The sequence below is a fragment of the Notolepis coatsorum genome, assembly GCF_963971535.1.
Source record: "Notolepis coatsorum genome assembly, chromosome: 2".
NCBI lineage: Eukaryota > Metazoa > Chordata > Actinopteri > Aulopiformes > Paralepididae > Notolepis > Notolepis coatsorum.
The window spans coordinates 63,721,331-63,744,746 of NC_140166.1; the positions used below are offsets into that span (position 1 = coordinate 63,721,331).

The following is a 23,416-nucleotide window of genomic DNA, read 5'->3' on the forward strand; positions in this document are numbered from 1 at the left end:
TGCTCGATATTGGCTTTTTTACCTATACCGATATTGTCCAACTCTTAATTTCCGATACCGATATCAACAGATACTGATATATGCAGGGTTTCCCCCGCCAAAAGACGGAATAATTTCAGGTAATTAACATTACATATCTCTTGTTGTGGAATTAACACAACATTATGCATACTTTTGACAATAAATAAAATCAGAATTTGTTCTTACTTGCTTGTTGCTTGCCTGGGTAAATAAAGGTTATAGAAATGTAAAAAAATTTAATAAAATCTTTTTGAAAACAGATACCGATATTTTCCGATAATATCGGACATCCCTAATTGTAATAATACAAAGAAAACTTTCATTGTCAGGAAAAAGGGAACGAAACTAGAAATGTCCTGTTTTGTTTTTTCTTCTTCTAATAGTCATTTATTTTATTAAAAGGTATCCAAGTTATTATTTCAAACAGCTAGTTTATAGTCTACAAGCTGAATACATCTCCTACTGCATATCTCTGCAAAGTCCGTTTTCTTTGCTATAAGATAAGATATTCCTTTATGGATCCTATGTTTACATCCCATCCATGTTAACTCATTCACGGCCAACCACGACTATAGTCGGGTTATCTCGCCATGCGTTGAGCGCCAAAACCCGAGTATAGTCGGATTTTCGATCGTTTATCATTTTTTCTTTTATTCGATTTTTTTTATTCATTACATGTCTCACGGACCTCGGTGTATCATTGGGACTCATTCTGACTCCTCCTTTGATGGCTGGTGAGATTTCGAGGGAGATCCTATCAACCAATTAAATTGCAGCACCAGGGCACGTTGACACGCCTCCAGTGCACTCTGTCATACGTCACCCTGTGCACGTCCTCGTGCACGTCCTGGAAGAACAGCCCTTTTCTCCCACTGTGCTCTATAGCGCCAATTTCATCAACTAGTGGTCAAATTCGACTGGATACCTTTACTTTTGGGTGTAAAAATCTAGCAGATGGTCTGACCTGCTCCAGGGTTAGGGGTCAGGGTACAGAGATGGTCTGACCTGCTCCAGGGTTAGGGTTAGGGGTCAGGGGTCAGGGTACAGAGATGGTCTGACCTGCTCCGGGGTTAGGGTATAGAGATGGTCTGACCTGCTCCAGGGTTAGGGTTAGGGGTCAGGGTACAGAGATGGTCTGACCTGCTCCAGGGTTAGGGTCAGGGTTAGGGGTCAGGGGTCAGGGTACAGAGATGGACTGACCTGCTCCGGGGCTGCCGTCGATTCCAGGATCTCAGTCAGTGTTTCTCCAGGCTGGAAACGAATCACGTCCACAATCAGACGCTTGGTGCTGCAGACAGGTTAGACAGACAGACAGACAGACAGGTTAGACAGACAGGTTAGACAGACAGACAGACAGGTTAGACAGACAGGCAGACAGCCAGACAGGTTAGACAGACAGACAGACAGACAGACAGGTTAGACAGACAGACAGACAGGTTAGACAGACAGACAGGTTAGACAGACAGACAGACAGGTTAGACAGACAGACAGACAGACAGACACAGGTTAGACAGACAGACACAGGTTAGACAGACAGACAGACAGACAGACAGGTTAGACAGACAGACAGGTTAGACAGACATACAGACAGGTTAGACAGACAGACAGGTTAGACAGACAGACAGGTTAGACAGACAGACATACAGGTTAGACAGACAGGTTAGACAGACAGACAGACAGGTTAGACAGACAGGTTAGACAGACAGACACAGGTTAGACAGACAGGTTAGATAGACAGACAGACAAGCCAGGTTAGACAGACAGACAGACAGGTTAGACAGACAGGTTAGACAGACAGACAGACAGGTTAGACAGACAGACAGGCAGACATACAGGTTAGACAGACAGGTTAGACAGACAGACAGGTTAGACAGACATACACAGGTTAGACAGACAGACAGACAGGTTAGACAGACAGACAGACATGTTAGACAGACAGACAGGTTAGACAGACAGACAGACAGACAGACAGACAGGTTAGACAGACACAGGTTAGACAGACAGACAGACAGGCAGACAGACATACAGGTTAGACAGACAGGTTAGACAGACAGACAGGTTAGACAGACAGACAGACAGGCAGACAGGTTAGACAGACAGACAGGTTAGACTGACAGACAGACAGGTTAGACAGACAGGTTAGACAGACAGACAGACAGACAGACAGGTTAGACAGACAGACAGACAGGCAGACAGACATACAGGTTAGACAGACAGACAGGTTAGACAGACATACAGACAGGTTAGACAGACAGACAGGTTAGACAGACAGACAGGTTAGACAGACAGACAGGTTAGACAGACAGACAGACAGGTTAGACAGACAGACAGGTTAGACAGACAGGTTAGACAGACAGGTTAGACAGACAGACAGGTTAGACAGACAGACAGACAGGTTAGACAGACAGACAGACAGACAGACAGGTTAGACAGACAGACAGGTTAGACAGACAGGTTAGACAGACAGACATGCAGACAGGTTAGACAGACAGGTTAGATAGACAGACAGGTTAGACAGACAGACAGACAGGTTAGACAGACAGGTTAGACAGACAGGTTAGACAGACAGGTTAGACAGACAGACAGACACACAGACAGGTTAGACAGACAGACAGACAGACAGACAGACAGACAGGCAGACAGACATACAGGTTAGACAGACAGACAGACAGGTTAGACAGACAGACACAGGTTAGACAGACAGACAGGTTAGACAGACAGACAGACAGACAGGTTAGACAGACAGGTTAGACAGACAGACAGACAGACAGACAGGTTAGACAGACAGACAGGTTAGACAGACAGACAGACAGGTTAGACAGACAGACAGACAGGTTAGACAGACAGACAGACAGGTTAGACAGACAGACAGACAGACAGACAGACAGGTTAGACAGACAGACAGACAGACAGGTTAGACAGACAGACAGACAGGTTAGACAGACAGGTTAGTCAGACAGACAGGTTAGACAGACAGACAGACAGGTTAGACAGACAGACAGGTTAGACAGACAGACATGTTAGACAGACAGGTTAGACAGACAGACAGGTTAGACAGACAGACAGACAGGTTAGACAGACAGACAGGTTAGACAGACAGGTTAGACAGACAGACAGACAGGTTAGACAGACAGACAGACAGGTTAGACAGACAGACAGACAGGTTAGACAGACAGACAGGTTAGACAGACAGACAGGTTAGACAGACAGACAGACAGGTTAGACAGACAGACAGGTTAGACAGACAGACAGGTTAGACAGACAGACAGACAGACAGGTTAGACAGACAGACAGACAGGTTAGACAGACAGACAGACAGGTTAGACAGACAGACACAGGTTAGACCAGGGGTCGGCAACCTGCGGCCTCGAGGCCTCATGCGGCTCTTTAGCCAATCAGCTGCGGCTCCCTGGCCCCTCTTATTTTGGAGATCGATGTCATACTGTGACACTGAAATGAAAAAATATTTCATCAACTAAGATATTTAGTCAACAAAAGGCTTACCTTAGTGAGATGTGGTGCGAAATTTGCGAACAACGAAATATTTATATTTTTATTTTATAGATTTTCCACAAATAAGGGAAGGACTCTAATAGAGCTGCATAGTTCAGGGTTTTATTTCAAAGTAGGTCTACAGATGCCAGTGTTTTTTCTCCTTGTCTGTGTTTTATTTCAAAGTAGGTCTACACATGGTCTTTTTTCAAAGTGGACTACTTTTTATTTTATAAATGTTCCACAAATAAGGGAAGGACTCAAATATACCTGAATAGTTCAGGGTTTTATTTCAAAGTCGGTCTACAGACACCAGTGTTTTGTCTCCTCTTCATAAGAGTTTGAGGTTTTCCTTTGTTATAACAGGTAAAAACAGCAATTAAAAAGCCAAAAAAAATGTGTGTTGCTTTATAATCCCATTAATGCAACAAACTGTGTGCTATAAGTATAAAGTATAATAAATCGCAAATTACTTTGGGTATGCAATTGTCGGGCGTTTTATGCTAAATGTGTGGTATGCTTGGGGATATATAAAACGTTATACACTGTGTTATCTTCATTTTAAGGGTAAATAGATTGTGCGGCTCACTGAGCATTTTATTTTGTGGGACAGGGGAAAAGTGGCTCTTTTGATAGTAAAGGTTGCTGACCCCTGGGTTAGACAGACAGAAAGACAGACAGACCCCTCCTCTTCTCTCTACACCCTACTGATGGACCCCGTAAATGTCCCCGTTTATGTTGATGGCCTTTGTCTAATAATGTGGCCACAAAAATAGAAAGGTTTAATTATTTTGTTTATTAATACTTTGACAAATGTAGCCTATATTTTTCAGTCAGTTCGGTTTTTGTGTGCCAAACATTATTTAAGGCAAACGGCTGTAAACCTTTTTTTTTACCAAATAAATGAGAAGCATGTTTAAATCGGCAATCCCTCCCCTCTTGCTGTGCCAACATCTCTCCTAGCTCTAACCGTCACTGTCAAAATAATGTGCCTGATGTCAAATGGCCTCATTCTTTCAGTTTTTGCATGACTACGTCCTTGAGAATAACTGAAAAGTTGTATTATTTTTAAGCTATATATCTTATGCTGATGTATGGTATATTTCTTTTTAGTGTTAATAAAAAAAAAATTAAACAAGATATACCGAGCAGAACCGAAAACCGTGACCCCTAAACCGTGATATGAACCGAACCGTGGATTTTGTGAACCGTTCTACCCCTAATGTCTATACTACTACTAATAGTACTACCTACTATGCTACTATGTATATACTACTATGTACTATGCTACTATGTCTATACTACTATGTCTATTAGGGGTGTAACAATGCATCGATTCTAATGTGTTCGAGTCGATGCATCGATTTGAATATGTTAGAATCGATTATAATCTAAATTAATCTAAATAAAATAAATGTAACGTTTTTAATTAACCGATAAGAAAATGTATCGAATCGTGGTCAAATGAAGAGATTTCATGATGCATCGAATCGTTGCCCGAAGAATCGTAATCGAATCGTTGTGAGGTCGATTCGTTACACCCCTAATGTCTATACTACTATGCACTCAAAGTGAAGCACTCAATTTCAGCACTGCTAGACAAACAATACCACTTTCCCTTGACCACCAGAGGTGAACCCTCCTGCTGACTTGGATAAAAGCAGAAGCTAAATAACTAACTGCAGGGTCAGGGTTAGGGGTCAGGGGTCAGGGTTAGGGCAGAACTGACTTGAGGAGGAGCGTCCTGGCATCAGTCTCAGCGTTGGCCTCGCCTGCTACGTCAAACTTGTTAGCCAACGTCAGAGAAACCTCCGTCTTACCCATCAGCTCCTTGTTGGGATCATTTGGGGGGAGTGGGTTCTCACCTGGGGGGGGGGGGGAGGAGAGAGTTATTACAGGTAGACTAGAGAACAGAGTGGGTTCTCACCTGGAGAGGAGAGGAGGAGAGAGGAGAGAGTTATTACAGGAAGACTAGAGAACAGAGTGGGTTCTCCCCTGGAGAGGAGAGGAGGAGAGAGGAGAGGAGAGAGTTATTACAGGAAGACTAGAGAGGGTTCTCCCCTGGAGAGGAGAGGAGAGGAGAGAGAGGAGAGGAGGAGAGAGTTATTACAGGAAGACTAGAGAACAGAGTGGGTTCTCCCCTGGAGAGGAGAGGAGGAGAGAGGAGAGGAGAGAGAGAGGAGAGAGTTATTACAGGAAGACTAGAGAACAGAGTGGGTTCTCCCCTGGAGAGGAGAGGAGAGGAGGAGAGAGGAGATAGTTATTACAGGAAGACTAGAGAACAGAGTGGGTTCTCCCCTGGAGAGGAGAGGAGAGGAGGAGAGAGTTATTACAGGAAGACTAGAGAACAGAGTGGGTTCTCCCCTGGAGAGGAGAGGAGGAGAGAGGAGAGGAGAGAGAGAGGAGAGAGTTATTACAGGAAGACTAGAGAACAGAGTGGGTTCTCCCCTGGAGAGGAGAGGAGGAGAGAGGAGAGGAGAGAGTTATTACAGGAAGACTAGAGAACAGAGTGGGTTCTCCCCTGGAGAGGAGAGGAGAGAGAGAGGAGAGAGTTATTACAGGAAGACTAGAGAACAGAGTGGGTTCTCCCCTGGAGAGGAGAGGAGAGGAGGAGAGAGGAGAGAGTTATTACAGGAAGACTAGAGAACAGAGTGGGTTCTCCCCTGGAGAGGAGAGGAGAGAGAGAGGAGAGAGTTATTACAGGAAGACTAGAGAACAGAGTGGGTTCTCCCGTGGAGAGGAGAGGAGGAGAGAGGAGAGGAGAGAGAGAGGAGAGAGTTATTACAGGAAGACTAGAGAGGGTTCTCCCCTGGAGAGGAGAGGAGAGAGAGAGGAGAGGAGGAGAGAGTTATTACAGGAAGACTAGAGAACAGAGTGGGTTCTCCCCTGGAGAGGAGAGGAGAGGAGGAGAGAGGAGAGGAGAGGAGTTATTACAGGAAGACTAGAGAGGGTTCTCCCCTGGAGAGGAGAGGAGAGGAGAGGAGAGGAGAGGAGAGGAGAGGAGAGGAGAGGAGAGAGTTATTACAGGAAGACTAGAGAACAGAGAGGGTTCTCCCCTGGAGAGGAGAGGAGAGGAGGAGAGAGGAGAGAGTTATTACAGGAAGACTAGAGAACAGAGTGGGTTCTCCCCTGCAGAGGAGAGGAGAGGAGAGGAGGAGAGAGGAGAGGAGAGAGTTATTACAGGAAGACTAGAGAGGGTTCTCCCCTGGAGAGGAGAGGAGAGGAGATGAGGAGAGGAGAGGAGAGAGTTATTACAGGAAGACTAGAGAACAGAGCGGGTTCTCCCCTGGAGAGGAGATGAGAGAGAAGATGAGGAGAGAGAGGAGAGGAGAGGAGAGAGAGGAGAGGGAGGAGAGGAGAGGGGAGAGAGAGAGGAGAGAGTTATTACAGGAAGACTAGAGAACAGAGGGTTCTCACCTGGAGAGGCGAGAGAGGAGAGAGGAGAGGAGGAGAGGAGATAGTTATTACAGGAAGACTAGAGAACAGAGAGAGAAAAATGAAGGACACAGAGGAAGATGAAGGACACAGAGGAAGAGGAAGGACACAGAGGAAGGACAGACTGACCGATGAGACTCCCCACAGTGGGCACCTCCCCCAGGTTAGGGCCAGGGGTTAGGGGTCAGGGTTAGTGTTAGTTAGGGTCAGGGGTCAGGGTTACTGACCGATGAGACTCCCCACAGTGGGCACCTCCCCCAGGTTAGGGTCAGGGGTCAGTGTTAGTTAGGGTCAGGGATTAGGGGTCAGGGTTAGTGTTAGTTAGGGTCAGGGTTAGGGTCAGGGGTCAGGGTTACTGACCAATGAGACTCTCCACAGTGGGCACCTCCCCCAGGTCCTCCAGGAGCTCATGGATTGGGTCGTTGTGTTCAGGAGAGATGGCATCCTGGTGATCTAACAGCAACTGGGAGATCAACGGAGACCAATCAGAACAGGTCTCGCAGATCAACGGAGACCAATCAGAACAGGTCTCGCAGATCAACGGAGACCAATCAGAACAGGTCTCGCAGATCAACGGACCAATCAGAACAGGTCTCGCAGATCAACAGACCAATCAGAACAGGTCTCGCAGATCAACGGAGACCAATCAGAACAGGTCTCGCAGATCAACGGACCAATCAGAACAGGTCTCGCAGATCAACAGACCAATCAGAACAGGTCTCGCAGATCAACAGACCAATCAGAACAGGTCTCGCAGATCAATAGACCAATCAGAATGGTTCTCACATTGATGATTAACTCAGTGTGTGTATTGATAATCTCTCCTATAGAGATATATATTAACTCATAGTGTGTGTATTGATCTCTCCTATAGAGATATAGATTAACTCGGTGTGTATTGATGATCTCTCCTATAGAGATATAGATTAACTCAGTGTGTGTATTGATAATCTCTCCTATAGAGATATAGATTAACTCAGTGTGTATTGATAATCTCTCCTATAGAGATATAGATTGACTCAGTGTGTGTATTGATGATCTCTCCTATAGAGATATAGATTAACTCAGTGTGTGTATTGATAATCTCTCCTATAGTGATATAGATTAACTCAGTGTGTGTATTGATAATCTCTCCTATAGAGATATAGATTAACTCAGTGTGTATTGATAATCTCTCCTATAGAGATATAGATTGACTCGGTGTGTGTATTGATGATCTCTCCTATAGAGATATAGATTGACTCAGTGTGTGTATTGATAATCTCTCCTATAGTGATATAGATTAACTCAGTGTGTGTATTGATAATCTCTCCTATAGAGATATAGATGAACTCACAGTGTGTGTATTGATGATCTCTCCTATAGAGATATAGATGACAGGCTTGGAGAGGGTCACCAGGTCAGAGTACTGGTCGACATTGAACTTGTCCTCCAAAGACGGAACATCACACGCTGCCAACAGGAAGCGCCTGCGTGACATTATTAGAAGGAGGAGAAGAAGAGTACATGATATATATACAACAGGAAGCGCCTGCGTGACATTATTAGAAGGAGGAGAAGAAGAGTACATGATATATATACAACAGGAAGCGCCTGCGTGACATTATTAGAAGGAGGAGAAGAAGAGTACATGATATATATACAACAGGAAGCGCCTGCGTGACATTATTAGAAGGAGGAGAAGAAGAGTACATGATATATATACAACAGGAAGTGCATGCAGAGAGACGAAAAAGGTATGTATCTTCTTGTCTAACTCCAGGGAAGATGTTCAATAAGCTAATTTCCCAAAATGTTGGAGTGTTCCTTTAACACTAAATTATATTCATCTATTATTAAAGAGATTTGCACTACATTCATGCCTCATTTGCACCTTACCCTAAGCTTTGTACCTCGTTTTCTGCATTGTACCTCACTGTTCCTGAACATTCCTTTACTTACTTTTTACCTACTTCTTAAATCACTTTTTTTTTTACTTACTTTATTTTTTTACTGTATGACGCACACTCTCAGGGGCTCATACAGAAACAAGCATTTCATCGTAAAGTATTCTGTATTTTATTGTGACAAATAATGAACAAACTTATTTTTTGTATCCACTTTCTCCTTATTTTTCTGTTTTTTTCTCCCATCCCAATTTAGTTGTGCCAATTCCCCCCTCCCCTGTCTTGATCGTTGCTCGCATGTGCCCCCCACTGGTCGGTCGTAGGGAGGGTTGAAGAATCTATCGCGTGTCCCCTCCGATACATGCGGAGTCAGCCAGCCACTTCTTTTCACCCGCCAGCGCGGACTCTCATTGGCGAGGTGTAACGCGTGGGAGGCTCACACTACACTCACCATCTCCCTCCCTCGCTGTGCAGGCGCCCTGACCGACCTGTAGGAGTCGCTGTTTATAACGACCAGATTACCACCCCATCGACTCCCCTCCCGCTGACTCTGCCAATTGAGTCAGTATGACCATAGATATATATAGAACATAGCTTGCCCGCGCTGCCGGCCAATGGAGAGCGACGTCACTGAACCGCCGCCATCTTGCTCCAGTTAGCCTTGAGTGAGAGTGAGTGAGCTGCACAGACAAAAATACTCATAACTCGCTGAAATATTGACGGATTTACAAACGGTTTGGTTTATTACAAGCATTATTAACGTGGCTATGATTCAAGCAGTTTGTAAAAAAAAAACATCTTTAAATTTTTTTTTTTTATAAGTATGCAGTATCATAACTACATCTTTGATGTTTATAGCAAACCAACCCGTTTGTAAATCCGTCAATATTTCAGCGAGTTATGAGTATTTTTGTCTGTGCAGCTCACTCACTCTCACTCAAGGCTAACTGGAGCAAGATGGCGGCGGTTCAGTGACGCTGGTGACTCCGCCTTAAGCTATCTAGTGTTCTATAGATATCTATGAGTATGACGGCCGGCCCGGATTCGATACCGGTGTCTCACGCGTTGGTGACGAGCGCTTAGACCGCTGCGCCACCCAGCCGCCCATGAACAAACTTGAACTTGATCATATCTGACTCGTCTCTCCCACCTGAACTTCTGGTAGGAGGTGCTGAGGTATTCGTTGATGGGGTTGAGGTGGGCGTTGTCTCCCAGGAACATCTTGTTGGAGGCGGCGTGTTGCAGCATCTTGGCGATGGAGCCCAGGTTCCTGCGCTGCTCCGTGCTCAGCTGCCCGCCGGCCGACAGGTCGATGATGTCGAAGGCATCGGGCGCCACGATGGCGGGGTTCATGTAGCGGTAATACAGCAGGTTCCCCACGATCTGGAGCACAAAGGGTTACAAGTAGGGATGCTCGATATTGTTTTTTTTTTTACCGATATACCGATATTGTCCAACTCTTAATTTCCGATACCGATATCAACCGATACCGATATATGCAGGGTCCCCCCCCCCCCCCCCCCCCCCCGCAAAAAACGGAATAATTTCAGGTAATTAACATTACATATCTCTTGTCGTGGAATTAACACAACATTATGCATACTTTTGACAATAAATAAAATCAGAATTTGTTCTTACTTGCTTGCCTCGGTAAATAAAGTTTAAATGAAAAAAATATATATATATATTTTGAAAACCGATACAGATAATTTCCGATATTACATTTTAATGCCAATATCGGTAGGCCGATAATATTGGACATCCCTAGTTACGAGAACACGCATGTAGCTGTAATAATACAACAGGTTCCCCACGATCTGGAGCACAAAGGGTTACGAAAACACGCATGTAGCTGTAATAATACAACAGGTTCCCCACGGTCTGGAGCACAAAGGGTTACGAGAACACGCATGTAGCTGTAATAATACAACAGGTTCCCCACGGTCTGGAGCACAAAGGGTTACGAGAACACGCATGTAGCTGTAATAATACAACAGGTTCCCCACGGTCTGGAGCACAAAGGGTTACGAGAACACGCATGTAGCTGTAATAATACAACAGGTTCCCCACGGTCTGGAGCACAAAGGGTTACGAGAACACGCATGTAGCTGTAATAGATAGATAGATAGATAGATAGATAGATAGATAGATAGATAGATAGATAGATAGATAGATAGATAGATAGATAGATAGATAGATAGATAGATAGATAGATACCTTGAGAAGCTCATCTTCTGTGGCGTCAGGAAACTTTTCATGGAGGGAATCCTTCAATACTCTAGAGATGAACCGCATTCCATACCTAATATACACACACACACACACACAAACATTTATGTCTACATACAACATGAAACAGGTGTATATAATGTCAAACAAGGACAGTGTTGAAGGTAAGGGTTAGGGTTAGGATTAGGGTTAGGGTTAAAGTAAGGATTAAGGTAAAGGTAAGGATTAAGGTAAGGGTTAAGGTAAAGATACGGATTAGGGTAAGGGTTATGGTAAAGGTAAGTATTATGGTAAGGGTTAAGGAGGATTTACGGGATCTTATCGACGGAGACGATGATGGCGGAGAGGAACTTGTCTGTGACGGTCCTCATGTTCTTAATGGACGTCTCCAGCCTGGAGCGCACCTCCTCGTGACTCATAGCCTGTTCCGGTGTCACATCATATGGTAACTTACTGCAGAGAGAGAGAGAGAGAGAGAGAGAGAGAGAGAGAGAGAGAGAGAGAGAGTCAACACAGGTGTCGCCAAATCCTTGATCTTCAGGATCTTATACAGGGATCTAGTATCCTGGTCCCACCTGGCCTCCCCCGTCTGTGTCTCCATCTGGTTGACCCAGCTCTTGTAGATGTCCACAGGGTCCGTCTTGATGTTGAGCGTCTTGTCCTCCATGATCTCCTTGACGACGGGAGCCAGGATCTGCCTCAGGGCGTTCTGTCCGCGAGCACCGCGGTTAAAACTCACCACCATCTTGATGACCGTGGGGTTTCCAGTTACAATCTCCTGGATCTGGTCCACCTTAGACCTGGAGACATGAAGACACTTAAAGACCTGGTGCACCTTAGACCTGGAGACACTTAAAGACCTGGTGCACCTTAGACCTGGAGACACTTAAAGACCTGGTCCACCTTAGACCTGGAGACACGAAGACACTTAAAGATCTGGTGCACCTTAGACCTGGAGACACTTAAAGACCTGGTGCACCTTAGACCTGGAGACATGAAGACACTTAAAGACCTGGTGCACCTTAGACCTGGAGACACTTAAAGACCTGGAGACATGAAGACACTTAAAGACCTGGTCCACCTTAGACCTGGAGACACGAAGACACTTAAAGACCTGGTGCACCTTAGACCTGGAGACACTTAAAGACCTGGTCCACCTTAGACCTGGAGACACTTAGGGCGCTTTCACATATAGTTTTGGTGGACTCGGTGCGGTTCTGGTGGTGAAGTTGCAACATTGTTGCATTCGTCATTTGGTTCGTCTGCATTCACATTGCAATTTGTCAAGCGCACCAAACTTTCTGAACAATGTCACGCGGTCGAAAACGGCGCTCGTCTATTGGACACAATGGAGAGTGGAAATCCCTCCCCTTCAGGAAGTGAAATCCGCGAAAACACAAACAGCCGCAAGAAGCGTGATAGTAGAAGAGACGTGGCATTGATCCATCGTTCGATTATAACCCATTACCGCCATCCTCTCGCTAAACAACTTGTACACCTCGTTGTTTTTGTGAGTGCCCACAAGCAGCTGTTTTATTTGGTCTTCTGCCCATATGTCGATCAGGGCTTTCACTCGCCCAAGTCTGTCCACGAGACATGTTTACAGTGTGCTTGTTTTGCAGTGAATGCCGCGCGCCGCAGTGTTTTTTTCTTCCTTCTACCCAAGATGCACAGTTTATCAGGTGACTTCCTATATTTGGTCCGCGCTTGGTCTGATGAAGCGAACCGAGACCTATGTTTTTTGGCGGACCAGAGTTCGCGTGTTTGGTCCGCACCAGAGTTCGACTGCGCATTCACACCACCCAAAAAAAGCGAATTCTGGTCCGATAGTCCGGACCAAACAGCTCTGGTGTGAAAGCACCCTTAAAGACCTGGTCCACCTTAGACCTGGAGACATGAAGACACTTAACCTCTTAACAGGCAGGCAGAAAAGTAGCAATTTTTTTTACTTGAACTTGAGGACTGCATACTTTTTCTGCAAAGCTTTATACTTATAGCACATGCATGGGCCTGGTCTCTTTTGAAAGATAACATTCTGAGGTTACTAATGCAAAAAAGGATAATCACTTTTAGTGCTAATGAAACAGAGTAACAGAGGTCTGAACTTGAGTTGAACTTGAACTTAATGTGTACTCACATTTTTCTTTAGTGGTTGCAAGAATAGCACCGCACACGACCGCAGCAGACTACAGAGAGTGGCCCGTTCAGCCGAACGCACAATTGGAGGTGGGCTTCCCACTCTCCAGGACATTTACAACAAGCGTTGCAGGGCCAAGGCTAAGAGAATAACCAAAGACTCCAGTCACCCAAACAACTGCCTCTTTGAACTGCTGCGGTCAGGCAAGCGATACCGGAGTCTCATGGCCGGTACAGAGAGACTCAGAAGGAGCTTCTATCCCCAGGCCATCAGGATGCTCAATGACAATGACAATGACACTATGTAACAACCCATTTTTGCATCCAATAATATATTCCATTACCTTTCCTGTCTGTATCGAAGTCAAAATGTGACCCGGCACAGTCTAACCCGACTTGTTAAGGCACTCGCGATTCTCTAGAAAAGCCCAAAATGTTGCGCTATTCAGAAAATGGTCGAAATGGAGATATTGGCAATTTTGAGTGCTTTGAGATGTTATCTATATGTCTCCTTATTTGCAAAACCTAATATGACTTGTAAAAACGTTCATTCTTGTTAGATTGTACGGCTGTTTCCCCCCACAGTCTATCAGAGAACTACAACGTCGATGTTCGATATTGGCTTTTTTACCGATACTGTTGTGAAGGGCCAGATTAAAACTGAGAATCTACCTTTATTGTTTTATATACATTGTATATTATTTATATATATACGGAATATCCCTTTACCTGCGTTCAAACCATAGTAATATTCACTTCCCTTATGGATAATGCCCCCTGACGGCGCCAGGCAGTCTCGCACTCAGACAGGTGCAAGGGGCGAGTTTGGGGCAAGTCAGGACATGCCCTTGGCAGTGTATTGATTCAGACCAAAGTGGTTAGGTTTGGAACTAGATAATCACTTAAGTATATATACAGCGCAAGGTGCGCACAGCAGCAGTTCGTCTAAAGTCTGTCTGTGTTCGGTAACAGTGAAGTGAGCAACCGTACGTCTAACAGAGCGTTGAGAGCCACGTGCGATTAGAATAGTAAAGTGTCAGAGTTTAATGCAGTAACGTCAAGTTCGACCTAATCTAATGTGAAGTAAATAGTCGTTCATTTATTGTATATCGTGCGGCCACAGTTCGTTCGTGTGTAGCATTACCCAGCGGTTCGTCGTGTTTTAGCTAGTGTACCTTAGCCAGGGTGTGTGGCCTAAATACGTGCCCACACCCGAGGAGGCCTAGTCGGAGAACCGTTGGACATGTGCACAGGAGAACCAACGTCAGCGATTGCAGAACCATTACCGGTTGGATTATATTGATTTGGAACGTGTTACCCGGAGAAGAGCCTCGTTGATTTCCACTATCGTTTGGGATTCAACCTCGTGAGGATTACAACTCGGGCTGGCCTCATGGACAGAGGCTGGCTAGCTGTCATCAGTGCTATCGAGCATTTGGATTACAACTATTGCTTTGCTGCTGATCGTGGGATTTACAAGGACCGACTCCTGTACGTGGAGTCTCTTTATTCTTCATTGGATCAGACGGAGTATCCGAACATTCCTCTACCCTCCAGGCCTTACACCCCCGGAGGGAACCCATTGTCTCCAGGCGGTATCAGCGTTGCCTTATATAGTTGCTATTGTACGACAGGTGGTGTCAACTTAGACCCATCGTAGGATTCCTGCTATTCTTAGTGACTCATGCTATTGACTGACTTTACGCATATTCTTCGCCATACAAGCGCGACCCTAATTCTCATTCTGTAACCTAATGTTGCATAATAATAAAATACCCTCAAATACTATTTCTTTGTCAATGCCGTGTTCTTGTGAGTGTTCACCCTCTATATTTGATGTACTGTCTGGCCAGTAATTAAAGTACATAACTAGCAGTGGTTTAATCTATCACAATCTTTAATACAGTCAGGGTTTTGTAACCCCTCAGTTACAGATACCGATATACCGATATTGTCCAACTCTTAATTTCCGATACCGATATCAACCGATATATGCAGGGTTCCCCCCCCCCAAAAAACGGAATAATTTCAGGTAATTAACATTACATATCTCTTGTTGTGGAATTAACACAACATTATGCATACTTTTGACAATAAATAAAATCAGAATTTGTTCTTACTTGCTTGCCTGGGTAAATAAAAGGTGAAATAAATGTAAAAGAAAATATATATATATAAGAAAATTGAAAACCGATACAGATAATTTCCGATATCACATTTGAATGCCAATATCGGCCGATAATATCGGTAGGCCGATAATATCGGACATCCCTAATCTTATTGTCTCTCTTAGGCCTTTCGAACCCGCCGGGCTCTGTGCGGGAGCCGGTTCCCCAACCTAATCTCGAACCGGGCGGCACGTTCACACCGGGATTAATTGGTTCGGAACGTGAAAAATCGGTGCTCAGCTGGAACCGAAAATTTGTTATTTTTTCCTTGCGAACCGTGACATCATCGGTGGGCGTGTCATATTCTAGACTGTGAAGACAAGCATAAACGGGGAAAAGTAGAGGTTCGGCATTGCACTCAACCCTAGTTTCACCTAGTGGTATGAGACGTATTCTTCATATGGCTGCACGTACCGCACCGTGACGCCCGTACCGTAAATTCACGGGACGAATACATGTACCGTTACACCCCTAGTACTAACAGTAGCAGTAGAATTATTATAAGTACTAGTAGTAGTAGTACTAACAGTAGGGATGGGTACCTTTCACATTTGAACCGATACCGGTACCTGTGAATCGATACCGGTACCCAACGGTACCTTTTTTCGGTACTTTAGTCTCAAGAAATTTTATTTGCCTACCTCAGTCGTAAAAAAAAGAAATCCAAACTTCAAATAACTACAATTTCGACAGTTTTCGGCTTGTCATTGCTCCGACTGCTTTGTTGTTGAATCAAGTCAAATCCTAGGTAAGCATATATTGTGCGTGTGAACGTTGACATGAAAAGAAAAAGAAAAAAAAAAAAAAAAAAGGAAAAAAAATTAATAAAAAATATTTTTTTTATTTTTTATTTTTTATTTTTTTGGTTTCTCACTTGATTCGATACTCGGTAGTACCGACGTGTTTCGGTTCGGTACCTCAAAAGTACCGAATTCGGTACCCATCCCTAACTAACAGTAGTATTAATATAAGTACTAGTAGTAGTAGTTACTTGATCTCCTCTTGCAGAGCCGTCTTGAACAGTTTGAACAGCAGGTATTCTTCCCTCTGGTTGGAGGCGTAGTTGTACAACGTGAAGATGACGGAGTCCATGAACTTGGTGGATTTATTCTGAGGCATCTGGAAGATAAGCTTGGCCAGATAGGTGGGGTTGGTCTGACGCACGCGCACGCACACGCGCGCACACACACACACACACACACACACACACACAGTCCAGGTTAGAGTCAGTGAAGAGAGGAGACTAGACCTGATCGGGCTCTTCAACAGGCCTCCATCCATCCATAAATCCATCTACGGTATCCATCCATCTCCAAACATGTAGAACTAATTATTCTCAAGGTAATTTTAACAAAATACTGGATCTTTAAAACACACAGCAGCGGGATTAAAAGTAGTGTAGATGTAGTGCCTACCTGTAGTAGATAGAAGAGGAACTGGTAGGTGTAGTGCCTACCTGTAGTAGATAGAAGAGGAACTGGTAGATGTAGTGCCTACCTGTAGTAGATAGAAGAGGAACTGGTAGGCCTCCAGCTTGACCCTCTTCTCCCTGCTGAGAGCCTTCAGACCTCCACCTCTCTTCATCATCATCAGGTTGGACAGCTGTCCTTTGTTCTTCCTCGTTAGCTTCTTACTGTTGGATATTCGGTTCAAACCGGTTATAACCAGCAGAGGGTTCAAAGCATTAGAAACAACCCGGCGGTTCAAACCGGTTATAACCAGCAAAGGGTTCAAACTAGGGATGCTCGATATTGGCTTTTTTACCGATACCGATATACCGATATTGTCCAACTCTTAATTTCCGATACCGGTGTATATTAGGTATGGATACCCCCCCCCTCAAAAACGGAATAATTTCAGGTAATTAACATTACATATCTCTTGTTGTGGAATTAACACAACATTATGCATACTTTTGACAATAAATAAAATCATAATTTGTTCTTACTTGCTTGCCTGGGTAAATAAAGGTTAAATAAATGTAAAAAAAAAAAATCAGATATCACATTTTAATGCCAATATCGGTAGGCCGATAATATCGGACATCCCAAAAGATGGATTATATATTGTAATTTCTGTAGTGGGTTAACACAGGGTATTTCAGATTAGAAGTAATTGTATGTGGGACCGGGTTAGTAAGGTGTTGTGAAGGTTAGGTTAAGGGAAAGGTTAAAGGTTAAGGGAAAAGTGAGGCTGACCTGTGGGACACCACTTCCTGCAAGGTGATCTTATTCTTGACCAGTAGACCAATCTTTATGTCCATCAGGTTCAGATCGTTCTCCAGCTGCTGGTTGGAGCGGATGTTGGTCACCACCTCCTCGCGTAGACGCATCAACTCCAACTCCTCCTGCAGAGAGAGAGAGAGAGAGAGAGAGAGAGAGAGAGAGAGAGAGAGAGAGAGAGAGAGAGAGAGAGAGAGAGAGAGAGAGAGAGAGAGAGTTAGAGACCAAAAGAGACAGACAGAGGGACAGACAGAGAGAGACAGTGACAGAAAAAGAGAGAGACAGAAATAGAGGCAGAGAGAGACAGAAAAAGAGACAGAGATAGACAGACAGAGACAGAGACAGAAGGATACAGAAAGAGAGACAGAGATACAGACAGAGAGAGAAATAGACAGACAGAGAGAGACAGAAAGAGAGACGGAGATACAGACAGAGAGAGAAATAGACAGACAGAGAGACAGACAGACAGAGAGAAAGAGAGACGGAGAGAGAAAAAGACAGACAGAGACAGAAAGAGAGAGAGAGACAGAAAGAGAGAGAGAGACAGACAGAGAGAGAGACAGAGCTGTTGGGACAAACCTGGAAGTCTTGGTCGCTGTGATCCAGGAGATGGACGAACTTGCGGACAACAGCCATAGGAGGGTCTTCAGCACTGACTATAGGAGAGGAAGAAGAGGGTTAAGGCTGTACCGATCCGACTTTTTCAGTCCCGATACCGATACTTGGGTATCGGCCAATACCGATACCGATCCGATACCCATTGTCCAAATATTTTTTCCAAAAAAGTAAAATAATAAAAATGTAATCCAAGTTTTTTAAATTTTTTAAATTAAAATATATTTTGTTTTTAAGAATTGCAAAGGATCACAAGTGTGTTTTTGATTTGTTGTAAACAAAGACAGAAAATAAATTCATTCAATTCATTCATTCATTCAATTAATAAACTGTATGCCTCACTGTGTGGAAGAGACTGGGATCATTATCTTGTGCAAGGCAACATCAGGCTTGACTTAAAACATTACTTTCCTAACTTAGTGAAACTAAATTAACACATAGATATAAATGTACTGAATGGTTATTTCTTATTTTATTTATTATTTAAAAAAATATAAAAAAATACGATATATATTTTTTTTACCGATACCCGATCCAGCTATTTTACTGATATCGGCGGCCGATACCAATATCGGATCGGTGCATCCCTAGTCATCAGCACTGACTAGGAGAGGAAGAAGAGGGTCATCAGCACTGACTAGGAGTAGGGATGGGCGTGAGTAATCGATCGATTACTCGTAGCTATGAGAAAAATCTATCTTAAATTATTAATAATTTTTATGATTTTTTTTTTTTTTATATTTATTATTATTATTATTTTTACATATTTGTTTCACATGTATGTGTAAGATTATAACTGTTTGTTGGTTTCCTTAAACATATACGTGAATGAACAAAATTAAGATTACATTTTTTTTTAAAGAATATTAAAAAAAATATTATTATTATTATTATTTTTTCCCTTTTCAAGTAATACACGATCAATAGAGTATAGCATGCGATCAATCGATCTGGATTTTTCTTAAAAATACCCATCCCTAACTAGGAGAGGAAGAAAACGTTACTATAGGGGTGGAAAGGTACACGTATCTGTACCGTACCGTTTCAGTACTGGACCTTCGTTTCAGTACGGCTGTGTACCGAACGAATACAACGGCACGTGAACCACTAACGAACGCACGTGCAGAATTGCATGCAGAATTTAATTGAAAACTCGATTATTAATTTCAATTAGTGCTGTCAGGCGATAAATTCTTTTTATCTAATTAATTACAGGATTTGTAATCAATTAATCTAATTAATCACATTTTAATCGCATAGCCATTTTAGGCCTGATATTTTATATTCTATAATCATATTTCAAATTGCATGTGTCCGGATGGCAGAAATCAGTACTGCATCTACAAAACCTTCTGTTTAATCATCTTCCCTTTATTCATTTGCTTAGATTTTTCTGGTCTGGTCAATTTTAGCATGGTGTTATTCAGTCAAAAAGAAGAAAAAAAGAAAATTATTAAATTGATATTCTCATTTTGTTACGAAGGATCAGATTAAACCGAATATATATATTTATTACTTGAGATATATTGCATAGTATTTGTATATCGTCTGATATCCCTTGTGTATTCTTTGTACATATACACGGAATATCCCTTTTACCTAGTACAGACCATAATATTTCGTTCTCCTATTGGATAGCGATCCACTAGGCGCCACTGCCATACCCCCAAGGTCTAGTTCAAAGTCACCGCCAAGGCTTGCCTGGACATGCCCGGTTCTGCGCAAGAATACGAGACAGGAATAAGGCTGGTACTAGATTATTCACCGTACGTATAAATACGTCGCAGGTGGATACAGCAGCACTTAGCCTAAAGTCAAGTTAAACTAGAAACGTGTTACCCTCAAACGTTAAATCCTTCATCACGAGTCAACGACCAAGTGAAGTGAGCAACCGTGCGTCTAAATAGAGCACTTATAACCGCGTGCGAATAGGACAGTAAAGTGTCAGAGCTTAATGGAATAACGTCAAGTTCGACCTAGTTAATGTGAAGTACCGTGCACCGGAGAATCTACACCGGTGAATGCAGAGCCCTTTTCCGGCTGGATTATTATTATATTGCTTTGGTCCTGTGGCTGTTGGAGCGGAGGAGAATCGTCTACACCCACTGCTGTGTGGGATCTACCCGTGAGGAACATCACTCGAGCCCGTCTCTAGGAGAGGCTGGCTGGCTTTCACCTATGCTGCACGCATACTTGGATTATAGCTGCTGCTTTCGTCTGCCGATCAAGGGAGTAATGTACCGCCTCCCGTTAGCAGGAGCTTATTGAGTCCCCGGTGATCCAGACTTTGCATTCGAACATTTCCTCCCCCTGCTGGCCTACAACCGGAGGGACCCTACTAGTATCTCCCGCTGCCCTACTAGTGTACCATAGATATAATTCCTAAGATACAGGTGGTATTCATTATCTCCTGCGTAATATTATAATGGACTTACGCTCTTGACTTACTCACGCACATTCTTCGCCTTACAAGCACGACTCTAAGTAAAGTAATGTAATCTACTATTATTGCTGCTAATAAATATTATTATAACCAAGATTTGTGTGGAACCGTGTCATTGTGGAAGTGTTCATCTAATATACCTGTGTACTGTATGGCCAGTAGTAATGTACATAAGACAGTAGTGGTTTAATGATACCATACTTATTTAATACAGTCAGGGAATTGTACCCCTCAGTTACAATTGGTCCTTCGAGCCGGAGGGTAATTAGCGTAATATTAATATAATATTAATATTAACATGGCCGATGATGAACACTCCACAAACGGTTCTCCTAAACTAGATCGCCCGCAGCGCAGACGGCAGCCACCTCATTACCTAGAGGAATACGCTGTCAGTCTAATACCTAGCTTTATAAAGAAGTTAAATACGGATAAAATAAATAAAGCGGATAGTCAAAGTATGTCAAACCCTACCGACCAGGCGACCCCGCCAGTAGAGACCCTAGTGGGTTCTAACGTAACTGACCAAGCTCACGGGGGGGACCAGGAGGGACATGACATGACTTTACCCCCCGACAACGCCAACGGGACAGTCCCCGGAGAGCTCCAGGATAAAGAAAGCGCTCCAGGGACGGAACCCGACCCACTACCAGAAGAGACGCACACCCAGGAGATGGACCTCCTCGGAGCGCGACAGGAGAACGGATCTCCAACGAGCACTGCCAGAAGCCGATCACCTCCGCCTGTGTCTTCCCCCAGCGAAGCGGACAAGATGCTGGCGCAGGCAGCACTCATCGCCACCCTGGCAGCCTCCACCGAGCGCGAACGAGCTGCAGACCAACAAGAGCGTCTTCACGCGCAACTCCAAGCGCAAGCCCTCAGTGAACGCGAACATTCTGCAACCGAGCGAGAGCGCTTCCAGGCGCAACAAAGGAGTGAAGACGACCGCATAAGACTGGAGACCAGACGCCTTCAGACAGAAGAGAACATTGAAAGAAGCCGCGCCGAGGCGCAGCACGACGCCGCCAATGCCCAGCGCGAAGCAGCGCGCGACGCCGCCCATGCCCAGCGCGAGGCAGAGCGCGACCGGCTGCAGGCGCAGATGATGGACAAATTGATTGCCATGGCGACACCCCCTCACTCCGCACGGAGCTCCCGGAGATCGTCACGACAAGGGTCTAGGACACATTCCCCTACCCGACCAAGCGACCCGGGACCCCGCCAACAGGAGGATCCTGTCCACGTCTCCGAACCCCCTCCCCGGCCGGTCCATATGAGACCCAGCAACCGGGAAGAACCGGACCACGCCGAGAGACTGAACAGAAGACTCCAGGACCTAGCAGAGGAAGAGGAAGAGGAGGAATGTCAAGCCGACCAGCAGCAACGTACTCTGGACCAGGAGGCCCAGTACAGCCCCGACCAGCAGCAACGTACTCTGGACCAGGAGGCCCAGTACAGCTCAGACGTCAGCCCCGAGGCACTGCGCTACAAACCCCCGACTCAACTCACGGGTGAGTTTGACGCACCGCCAGCCCCGAGGAACAGCACCTGGGTACCCGACCTTCGGTACCCACCAAGTACCAGCCCAAGACGACACGCACGGGGAGACTCGCCCAGGAGGCCTCTCCCCCAACGCTCACCGATGTGCCAGCCATCCATGGCATCGTACCTTGGCACACCGACGTTCCCGGACTTCACACACGAGAACAGAGCACAGTACACAGAGCTACGAATGTGCTTAGAGACAATGATGTCCGATGTACCAGATGAAACGTACAAGTATGCTATCCTACTCAAGCACCTGAAGGTGCCCAGAGCGCACAATATAGCGCTGGCATATTCCAACTCTACTACCCCATACACCGCGGCTCTAGTAGCCCTCGACCAACGTTATGGACGCATATGGGACTACGCGATACAGGAGATAAGAGACATTGACCGTCTCCCCCCAGCCAGAGACAACAGAGCATTAGATGACCTCTCTATCAAGGTACAGTCCCTGGTAGGGATGCTGGGGTCCCAAAAGGAAAAAGGGATATACGAACGGTACGCTAACTCTAATGTAGAGAGAATATTAGAGAAGCTCCCTCCCGCCCGACAAGAGCGTTTTCGGCGGCAGAGAGACCACCGTGACCCCAACGGCGCAGAGGCATCCCTCCTAGACCTGTCTGAGTTCCTCGCCAGGGAGGTCAGCAGCTTACGACTGGACACGTTCGTATGGAGTGGACCAAGCCCAAGACCAGGACCTCGGGGATTAAATGATAACCGCCGGTCGGTGACCGTTATGCACCAAGCCGAATCAGTACCGCAGCACAAGAACCACAACACCCCCTCGACGAAAGAGGAGTGGAAGATTGAATGCCAGTACTGTGAAGGGGAACATCGGCTGTATCAATGCGACACTTTCGGGAAGCTGACCACGGACGAGGTGAGTCAGTGGATCAAGGACCACCGCCGCTGCTTCCGCTGCGCGCGCAGCCATATGGCAGTTGAGTGCCGCTTGAAGAAGAAGTGTAGCAGGTGCGGCGGCACCCACTTGGAGGTCCTGCATGACATCAACAAGCGTCCGCCAGGACAACAAAGTGGGCCCGTCACGGTAATGTACCAGGCCGAGGCGGTGGCACCAGTACCAAAGATCCACCAGACCGCTCCCTACTGTACCGACTGCTACAGCAGACACTGGGAGTCACGGTGCTACTCGGACGACCGCGAGTCGGCACCACCCCAGACGATCCAAAGCAACCGACCAACAGGAGTGCTCCACATTGA

The 23,416-nt window shown here is 45.1% G+C and overlaps 1 protein-coding gene across 1 annotated transcript in view; it reads right to left on the reverse strand.

Annotated features, from left to right (window-relative positions):
* The window catches only part of iqgap1 (IQ motif containing GTPase activating protein 1), a 139,386-nt gene that overhangs the window by 11,149 nt on the left and 104,821 nt on the right, over positions 1-23,416 (reverse strand). Inside the window, 12 exon segments of the mRNA XM_084338230.1 lie at positions 1,222-1,309; positions 5,243-5,378; positions 7,309-7,411; positions 8,285-8,417; positions 9,985-10,217; positions 11,052-11,136; positions 11,376-11,516; positions 11,639-11,863; positions 16,359-16,522; positions 16,865-17,000; positions 17,566-17,714; positions 18,169-18,245. Of these exon segments, the coding sequence (XP_084194356.1) occupies positions 1,222-1,309; positions 5,243-5,378; positions 7,309-7,411; positions 8,285-8,417; positions 9,985-10,217; positions 11,052-11,136; positions 11,376-11,516; positions 11,639-11,863; positions 16,359-16,522; positions 16,865-17,000; positions 17,566-17,714; positions 18,169-18,245 (1,670 nt within the window).